General features: G+C 42.1%; 1 protein-coding gene across 3 annotated transcripts in view; it reads right to left on the bottom strand.

The window, feature by feature from the left end:
* Nucleotides 1–263: 263 nt before the first annotated feature.
* The window catches only part of LOC308115653 (myosin IXB), a 51,006-nt gene continuing 41,391 nt past the window's right edge, over nucleotides 264–9,878 (bottom strand). For all 3 annotated transcript variants that reach the window (XM_080473274.1, XM_080473275.1, XM_080473276.1), the window contains 18 exons: nucleotides 9,661–9,736; nucleotides 9,483–9,571; nucleotides 8,903–9,021; nucleotides 8,415–8,608; nucleotides 8,216–8,323; nucleotides 7,933–8,103; nucleotides 6,745–6,786; nucleotides 6,550–6,661; nucleotides 6,382–6,455; nucleotides 5,840–6,032; nucleotides 5,577–5,705; nucleotides 5,043–5,148; nucleotides 4,762–4,893; nucleotides 4,510–4,633; nucleotides 4,266–4,316; nucleotides 3,286–3,401; nucleotides 2,330–2,469; nucleotides 264–1,871 (listed from right to left, as the gene is read on the bottom strand). In XM_080473274.1, coding sequence (XP_080329400.1) covers nucleotides 1,327–1,871; nucleotides 2,330–2,469; nucleotides 3,286–3,401; nucleotides 4,266–4,316; nucleotides 4,510–4,633; nucleotides 4,762–4,893; nucleotides 5,043–5,148; nucleotides 5,577–5,705; nucleotides 5,840–6,032; nucleotides 6,382–6,455; nucleotides 6,550–6,661; nucleotides 6,745–6,786; nucleotides 7,933–8,103; nucleotides 8,216–8,323; nucleotides 8,415–8,608; nucleotides 8,903–9,021; nucleotides 9,483–9,571; nucleotides 9,661–9,736 — 2,521 coding nt within the window. In that variant the 3' untranslated portion in view covers nucleotides 264–1,326. The remainder of the gene's footprint in view (nucleotides 1,872–2,329; nucleotides 2,470–3,285; nucleotides 3,402–4,265; nucleotides 4,317–4,509; nucleotides 4,634–4,761; nucleotides 4,894–5,042; nucleotides 5,149–5,576; nucleotides 5,706–5,839; nucleotides 6,033–6,381; nucleotides 6,456–6,549; nucleotides 6,662–6,744; nucleotides 6,787–7,932; nucleotides 8,104–8,215; nucleotides 8,324–8,414; nucleotides 8,609–8,902; nucleotides 9,022–9,482; nucleotides 9,572–9,660; nucleotides 9,737–9,878) is intronic.

The raw sequence follows: 9,878 nt of genomic DNA, 5'->3' as shown, positions 1-9,878 counted from the left end.
TCACATTTATACATGAAGTTAAAACCAGATTTATACGATTCAACGGAGAATAGTTCACTTTTCATGTCAACGTTGTTTTTGCCAGCTGTGTATGTTTCATGACTCTGTAATTTTGACTTAAAACTGTATTTTATGATATCTGTTATTATATTTGTTCATGTGATAAAGTTAGTTGCAGTGCAAACAGCAATTGCAAATGGACAAATACCTGCGTGGGAACTTCCACGTTAAAGCGTTCAGTCCAGGGTGAAACACACAGCCGCAGATGTTTACAAGCATCATTTATTCTCATGTTAATACTAAAAACCATTACAGTTCATGTCATTCAGTCCCAAACATACGCTCTCTGTTACACATAATACATCAGAAAATCTTCCTTATTTTCCAGACATACTATCAAACATCATTCAACAGCAGTCAGAAAGGACCATTAGCATTATATTTCAAACAAAGTTGACCAGAGCTGTGCTTCAGGACTTCAGAACCTGCCCACGGGTATGTTCAAGGACTTGGAGCTTTAAAGACATCGTGGCATGGCATCATCGCTGGCTTTGTGTTTGTTGTTTTAGTAGAGAAAGTGGCGTGTGCTGCTCCCATTTCCCTTTACTATGTGAAAGCAATGACATCCTGTCCGGCATGCAGCAAATAAAAAAATGAAGGCATACAGTCTGAAGTCCAATGTGTAAGTTTGTGTCCTTATTTTGAACATGCCTTGTTTCGGTTCAATACAAATAATAGTCTGAGAAAAGGGGGCATCCTCGGCCCCAAATAAAACCCTTGTCCATTTGCCCTCAAGGGCACTGATCCATCCCAACATGAGAGCTGAGCTTCTTGTCAGCTCGATGAACTTTATCAAGGCACTAGCTAACATTTCAGAGATGCTTAGCTCATTCGGAGAAACGAGAAATGAAAAGTGCGACGGGAATCTGTTCTTGAATTAGCGCAAAAACAAAAACATGAGGCTACAGAAAACATGGCCTCTGGTCCAACTGAATTAATGGACAGTAATCATAATATATTAAACTGAAAGAGAAGGTGCTTGGGAACACATTGTCCAGTTTTACTGCTATACAGGACAACACACGACTTGAGACACATCTGTAAATGTCCCGATTACACTCCCTCTGACAATAGGAGCTTTTACTTTGTGTAACTTCAGCTTGACTTTGCAGAGGCACAACTTAATCAAGTTCACTCGTTTCCACATGCACAGGCTACGTTCCACAATGGTCTTCTGTGTAAACTCCGGATTCAGTTTTTTGTGTCAATTTCTCCACTTGAAGATTGTTGCCTAAATCCGTTTTCACCGTTTCTGTTCGACCCTGGTCAGACCTCATCGTTCATGTAGGGCATATCTGGGTCAGATAAACGTCTCTGACTCTTTGAGACTTCTTTCTCACGGTGCTCCCCCCGTGGAGAGGGTGTATCCATGGAGATGGATAAGGAAGAGGAGGAAGCAGAGGGGGGACAAGAGGAATAATTCAACAACAGTTCACACTCTGCGTTGTCGATGTACAGGGACTGGGTGCTGTCCTTCCGGCGGCCAGGCTGCTCTCGTCTTTTGAGACCGTTCTTAAAAGCTCCATGTCCAGCAGCGAAAGCGTGAGCTGGAGCCGAGGCTGTGGGCTGGGAGAGGACGCCCGGGGGGAGTTTGACTGTGTCAGGAATGACAGGGTTGCGGCGTTGCAGCAGATGCCTGATGGAGGCGGTGGAGAATTCAGACGCTGAAGAAGTGCAGCTGGACACAGGGGTGGTGAGGGTGCTGCTGGCAGAGGTGAGGCGTCCATCTGGGACTTTAGGTCGCAAGGCCATGTCCGATGGTCTGGGTGGAAAAACGGGTCTGTCTCTCTTCAGCCGAGATCCACCTCCCCCTGGAGGACACAGAGGAAAGGGGGGAAGTTGAGTAAATAGTAAGATAAACTTGCTTAACTTAGAGACAGACACTGAAGTCCTGAGCCATGGAAGACAAATGGAAGATCATGCAACCATGTTATCTCAAAAAGAAATCTCCGGTTGATTATCGTCACAAACATTTGATTTGCTCTGGTTACAAATGTCTATCAATTAACTTTGGATGATGTTTGAATGTGCCTTTGTGCCACACATGCATTTACATGCACACAAACACACAAACACGGTTGCTGTCCCTCCAACCTGCTTCATTACACAGCAGACGTCACCGCCCCCAACACCATCATTGGTCCAGACCTGCACCACAAAAGATAGGAAGGGCCAAACCCAGCGGCCCCGTGGTCTGGTCAGAAACCCATTGGTGAGTAAGACAGACGGACAAACGCAGGGAAAGTTCAGACTGTACCCGAATACTGACCTTCAAGCTCTGAGCTGTGAGCAGACGAGCGCTGCTGCTCATCTAGGAGACTCTCGGAGCTCAGCGAGGCTTCAGAGTCCAGATTCTCCTGGTCAGACCCGGGCTGCTCCATCTCTGGCAGCCGGCAGGCCAGATCCTCTCTAACAGGTGGCAGATCACAAGAGAGTCAGAGCCCAGAACCAAGAGAGTGGGGTTGCTACGTCATAGCAAATACATAAAGATCTGCATGGAAGTTTGAGTGGGTTCCTTGTCATCCCAGGACCAAGTTCATGTAAGTGGAAATCACAAACCTCAGGAGGAATTCATGAAAATAGGTTTTTCTCCATTCTAATCATCTTTAGTTAGAAAGCATCAAATAGAGATTCAAATAAAACAGTAAACACAGATGGGAGCCTACCGAGCTAAATGTTGTGTTGACGGGAGAAGTTATTGTGGTGACATGCAACCCTTCCTGTTTCAATTAGAAGCTCGTCGCAATTTAGATTTTAAGAACATTTTAAAATTTTATTTCAACATTTGATCAAGATACACACAGCACTCACTAAACAAGAAAAAAAAAAAAACCATGAGAGGTTTTTGAAGGTTCCGCTGACTATGTGGGAATTAAGAGGCAAAAATGCACTAATGTTAATTGTCGTGACAGCAAGTGGTGTTGATGTGTAAAATGCTGTGTTCTGTTGAAAGCACATATCTCTTTTTTATTGATCCCATCAAATGTCTTACTGTCCTTTAGAATCATCTGAGCAATATTCAACTGCTCATGAAACATTTCTCTCCTTCTGCCTTCAAAGTTCTCTTTTACATATATGCAACTAGGAAGATACTCTCCTTTCTCCGTCATTGAAAACAAAATACAATATTAAAAAGTGATTGTAAACAAGTTCCCAGCACAGTGGCTCTGGAGTCATCCCAGCTCCTTTTTCAGTTTGAATCCTGGACAAGGAAAACAGTCTTACTTCTCCTGTTTGATGGACTTGATGCGCTCCACCAGGTTCTTCTCAGCCTCGGTGTCCGAGTCCAGGGGCTCATTCTCAGGGACTACACTGAGGTCAGATGTGACCTTCTCATGAACCTGCAGAAGACACAGTGTCACATTATAGTGTCCGAGCCAACCTCAACCTGGACATTCCCCTTCAGGAGTTCAGTAATGGAACTACTGGTATAAAGAAGTGAGAAGCCACCAAACACATTTGACCAAAACCCCGATCTGGAACCGAAGCCAAACTTGTTAGTAAGGTCAGGGGAAAAAAAAAGAAGAAGAAAAAAGCAGGGTGGACGGTGTCTGCAGGTTTCATGCATCTACATGTGAACTCTTTCAGCCCTCTTGTGATTGGAAATCATTAAAAGGGAGAAACAAATGATGCAGTGACATGAATTATGAACATAAACCTTTCAAAACAGTAAACATGTGAGAGAATTTATAGCAAAGCTATGATCAAAGTTAGAAATGTCACGAGAAATAATAATAATAATAAAAAAAACAAAAAAACATTTTGCAACTCACAAAATACCAGTTTTGTCTGTATTAGCAAAGGGGTACTTGTATACCACAGATACAAGTGCACCATTGCCATTAAGCCATTCAATTTGTCATTGTTAGGAAACTAATAGAGATTGAAACCATCACACCAACCCAGAACCATCTTGTCCTCTCAGAACAGAGAGAACAACAAGCAGCAAACCCGTCACATCACAAGCAGTAAATGAACCAAACTATCAGCAACATGCAACTTACTCCCAGTTAGTATGGAAGAGTAAAAGACAATATGGAACAATCCAAGTAAAAAAATAAAAATAAATAAAAATAAGAATAAGAAGACAACAGCCAGAGCATCACCCACATCTAACATGCCATGCACATGTGCTTTGACATGGCACACTACTACATACTACAACCACTAGTTCTACAGTACTAGGAGAACTTGATGATACATACCACCACTCCTTTGTAAGGAGCTGAGTACCTGAGAGGTAAATGCAGGTAGTGCTAAAGAAAGACAAGGAACATTGGCCATGTTACCCAAGTAACCTAAAAACATCAGCTTCTGAATCTGGGCTTGTTTGATTTAAATTAATCTGGAAAAAAACCAAAACAAAAAACTGAATAATCCCATTAATTAATTAACATCCCTACCGAGTGCAACAGTGATCTGGAGAGAGACAGGCTTGTGGTTGCTCACCATGTTTTTCCTTTTGAATTTGAGCTGGTTGACAGCCAGAGCCTCAGCATACTCTAGCTGCTCGATCTCTTCCATCTTCTCATTGTAGCGCCTGATCTGCTCGTTGATGATCATTTCTACACATCTAAGGGCCAAGAAGAAGTCAGGACGTCATGCAGTGTCAGTGAGTGTGTTCTTATGCAGATAATATTGTTCCAAACATGATTAAAAAGAGAGAGAGAGAAAAAAGAAAAAACAATTACTTTTACTTACATGGTTGTCTTGGCAACATCTTTCATACTGAGCAGAGGATCCGCACTGTCGGGGCAGCGTAGGATACACGGTGCAAAAACTATGGCCAGCGAGTTTGGAGACATGCGGTTGGAATCTTCTTCTTGACACACTCTGCAAGAACGTGATTGGATGACACCGTGTCAATTATTCTAGGTTTCACATGTAATCATTTATTTGCTGGGGTTAACTTAGTGCCAAAATAAACATTTCCCAAAAGACAGATATTTAATGATCATTTAAAAATACACGGCAAAGCCCACCTGACAAGGTGGAAGACCAGCCTCTCCAATGTGTTGAAGTTTGCGGTAGGGAGCTCCTCTAGCACTTTATAGACGGCCTGAAGCTGCTCTAGCTTCTCGGGAAGTTCTAACAAACGCGACACAAAAACAAAAGAAAGCCCACCAATTAGTTTGAAGGACTAACAGTCCTTCATATGTAACGGAAATAACATTTAATTGTCAATCGTGTCAAATATCTTTCAATTCAAATGTCAAATTGGCTCAACATCCAATGTGATAAGATGAAATCAAACATTCAGTATCGTCAGTAACAGAAAGCCCGAAAACCACCGAGAGAATTACAAAGTTCACCTTTCAGTCATAAGACGTTACTGATTGTTATTGTGGATAATAGAATAGAAATGAACGAGGACGAGTGAGATAAAACATCCGTAAGGACATGAATAACTGGTGAGCTAAAGTTCGGCAGCAAACTAAAATGAGAAGGAAAACAGGAGGCAAATCCAGAGGTCAAGCTGAAAAAAAGTCTCCCCTGACGGGGGATGTGGTCCTCACCCACTGCATGCAGGAAGTCATTGTAATGTGTGAACGTCATGAGTGGGTCAGGCAGCTCCCTCAGCCACTGCTTCACGAGGCCCGTCACCGTGTGGATGGGATATTCTTCAAGGTGCACTGAGTGAGGGCCTACATACAATAAACACCAACAGCGGTTAAATCAAATAAAGAGGGACTAATACAAAAAACAACAACAACAACAAAAACTGTTTCCTGGTTAACCGTAAGTTGAGCTGCAGATATCATAAAGAAGGGGGTCATACCCGTTTCCAGCTTCTGGTGAAGCTCTTTAATACGGTTTGCGGAGCCCGATTTACGATAGATGCCTTCGGTGTAAAGGCCGTTCATCTCCACATGCTCCAGCATCATCTCCAGCACCATGGGCACTGGGCTCTTATCGCTGACCAGGCGACACACACGTACCCCAAAGTGCTGGCCAGCACAATCTTCATCGCTCTGGACACACCACACGGCAAAACCGTCAACCCAGTGAGAACGCCACACATTCTATCACAGTTTGTCTACAAAAAAAAAAATCACATCTTCTATCCAGTAACAAGTTCTGTTTACTCAGAGCTTCATAATGAATCGGAAAAATTTTAAATATAAATTTGAAACAAAGGAAAAGGTGAAATTCATCTCCAACTCCTCCATTATCGGTTCCACCGGCTTTCTTTGTGCACAAAAAAGTGGTATTACATTTGTTCAAACCGAGTGTAAAAGAAAGCAACTCAAAGAAAAAGATTTGATCGCACATTATTACACCAGACCAGCAGTTTCTACAAATAAATAAATAAATAAATACCTTTTTGGCACTGAAATCGTTGCAGCCCATAGTTATTTTGGAGAGGCACTTCTTGTGGCACACCATTTTACAATCTGTAAAAAAAAAATGAAGTAATTTAAACATGAACTTCAAACTCCATTGTGTTTGATGTTAAAAGCTCAAGTGTTTGTTTGGAATTCAACTCACAGCTGCACATGTATGCTTTTTCCATGACCCAGATGTAGGAGTTGCACTGGTCACATGACTGCATGATGTTGACCTGATAGTTGGTGAAGACGTGATCCAGGGGGCTCTCCATCTAACAGGACAGACAGCCAATGATTAACCATGCTTTACAATTAATAAGAGCCAAAAAAAGAATTTCACACCTTGTATACTTACACTTTTATCTTTTTTCCTCCTTTTCTTTCGAGTTTTGGCAGGCTGAAATAAAAGTAACCAGGGAATCATGAGTGATGACATAAATGGGTTTTTTTTTAGTGACCGAGCCCGAAAGGCCAGGATCCTATTGTTATTGTAATATATAATATTATTTTTTCCTTTTCTCCTGACGTGGAATTGAGTCCAAATTTGACCCACTAAACACGCACAAATGCTCACCAAATTTGGCACACTCCTCAATACTGGCAAAAAATTTAAGAAAATGTAAAAACTAACCCCCAGAGTTCTAAAATGTGCAATCTAGCGCCACCTAGAAACACTAACACGGCCACCACGGCCTGCAGGAATGGCGTAGAGAGATCAAACTAAAACTCAATTGTTCGTCTCATCAAGACCTAAAAATCATGAACCGATACCCCTGACCTAAATCAAACAGGAAGCTTGCAATTTGCCTTTCAAAATAAGATTTTCACCCCAAAAAAGGAAGACCCTCACGCAAACGCCATCTTCTCCGAGGGTGAATATCATACCGGCTTCAAAACCCAATTAAATGACAGAGGATCAAAACTCCTGTACAACTTTTTGACTACTTGAGCGGTTTCCATGTTATTAGCCTTCAAAGTTCTGTTTGCCGAATCCAGCCGCCTCCCTCCTCTCATTCAAATACATGGGAGAACAAACATTTCTCCTCAAAAACAGCCGTTGCAGAACACCTCGAACAAGCGGCGACTGTGGCTAAACTGTGACTCCGATCGAAAAGGTGAGCAGATCAGAAGTGCGGAAAGAACCTGCCGAACAAGACGATGTAACACATCCGGGGATAATTCCATGAAACATGACCTTTTTGGCGAGAGAACACAATGCTGTCATCTGTGACATTTATCATCGAGTCAGATGGAGCAAAATCACTAAAATCCTAAAAATGAAACCCAAAACTTCAAAAATGCCATATTTAGGGATGAGCTAAATTAGAGTTTCGTTGGCTTTCAATATAAAAGCCCCCTGCACATTTTTCAAAACAAAAGTCCACTTTTCAAAATGTATATTTGATCAATATTTAAATGGGCCAGAGGCCATGATTGGGCCGACCCTGACGGGCCAGAGTGCGAGGTCCCGATTAAGGCTGCTTGCAGCTTTAATTATACACGTTTCCATTAAACGAAACGATTATGAATCTCAGTGTTTTACCTTTGCAGGTTCAGGCTCTTGTTTCTTCATCTCTCCTCTGATGAAACCATCTAGCACAGATTGGAACAAGTTGACCACGAGCTGAATTTCCTCTTTTTGTTTGCTGCCAGCGAGGTGGATCACTTTGTTCTGGTAGCCAGTCATGAGACCTTTGTAGCCAATGGTGGGTTTCTGTAAAGGACCGTGAAAGGAATTAGAAAAAAAAACCAAAAAGGAGGACCGTGAGGGAGAAATTTGATTAGCATGTACAATGTCTCTATATCAGATCTGCATACAGACTTACTGGGAGAGAATACATGGCTTTGATTGTCTCTCTGAACTGCATGGTGGCTTTGACAAAGATGGCTTCTGTGGCCGACAGCGACTTGCCTCTGGAGCGGAAATCATTCACCTGTAGTACAGTATCAAACATGACTGAGCATTATGCATATAGAGTTATTTACATCCTCCAGCACACCTGACTTGTGACGACGTTAACCCACCTGGTTACCCAGAAACTCATCGAGGTGTCGGAGCTCGTTGGCGTTGGTGATTTCTCGGTCGAGTGAAGCGTTCCACTGCTCAGAGACCCGTGTGGCCCGGCTGATCTTGATGGTGGGGTTTCTGCCTAAACCTTTACCAGCACGGTCACCGTGGGGCTGCGAAAGAGTCCAAGATGGGTGTCCAGACGTCGGTGCTGCCAGGGGGAAAGTTTTAATAACATAAATAAATTAAAAAGACATTTGTGGGGTTTTTTAACTGCATGAATTCCAGTATGAAACACAAATAAAGACCCAGAGTAGTCATTCAGTTATTACGGAGGACAACTCTGCACGGGTCAGCGTTTTCTCAGAAAATAAACAGCAGGATCAGTGCGGGTTTGAAAATAATACTATAATACTCTTGTGTTTTCTTGCCGAGTCTCATTTCATGCAGTCAAGAGAACTACAGCAACGAGTTTGAAGTTTGAAGAGAGTTTTATATGATATACCTTCCCCTGGTGTCACCTTCTCACTGAGAACCTGAGCAAGTGTCAGCTCTCCGTTGTCTGGAGTCTGAGCTTCTTTGTGGGGCCGTTTTTTCAAAATCTTGCTGAAGAACCCTCCTGGCCTGCAGGGAACAGAAACACAACTGGCTTTGAAGATAGTTTTGAAGATTAGGATCACATATACAACATATTTAAAACAGTAAGGTTGAGCTTCCCTTTGGGTCTTGGTGTGTTTCTTGTGATTCTTTTCAAATAGTTTCAAAGTAACAGGCGAACAGAAAATATTTTTTGGAGCACATGGAAATATTAAACATACCACAAAAAGGGAAACATTTACTGAAATAGGTTTCAAAACTTCACCTGCAGAAAAAACTTCCTCATTGCAGAAACCGTAAAAAAATGAACTCAGAAATACACTTGATTACAGATTATCTTTGAAAAATTATAGATTTCTTGTTGAGAAAGTGCAGACTGGAAAGTCACTGGACCTAGTTTGATCACACAAGACTCAAGAGTTTTCCCATGAATCTGAAACAAGTACTACACTATAAAGTATATCTAAAATAGGGGTTCAGTGCAATACCTTTCTGGTGTTGATGGGATTGAGTGGGCGGAGTCTTGGTGGCTCTCTTGTTGTTTTCTCCTGGGATGACTTTCGAATGGAGAAACGACCTGCAAAACAGAAAACATAATGTGACGGTTGAAATATGTTCAGAAAAAGAAGAAATTAGCCGAGACAAACAGACCAAGACTCAACAAACCTCTCTGGTTGAAGTGGCACCAGTCTCTTCGAAACTTGAAGACAAACTGTCAACAGATGAAGAAGCCATTTCAGCTCTGCCGAGAAGAAAAATTCAGATGAGACAAACGGAAAAATAATAACTGAATTTGAGGCGCGAGAAGTATTTAAAGACGGCTGGAGGCAGAGGGTGTGTTACTGACAGAAAGTACCACAAAACTACTAGAAGTACTATTTGCT

Source organism: Lipophrys pholis, assembly GCF_963383615.2.
Source record: "Lipophrys pholis genome assembly, chromosome: 10".
NCBI lineage: Eukaryota > Metazoa > Chordata > Actinopteri > Blenniiformes > Blenniidae > Lipophrys > Lipophrys pholis.
This window is presented reverse-complemented; position numbering and strand designations above follow the sequence as displayed.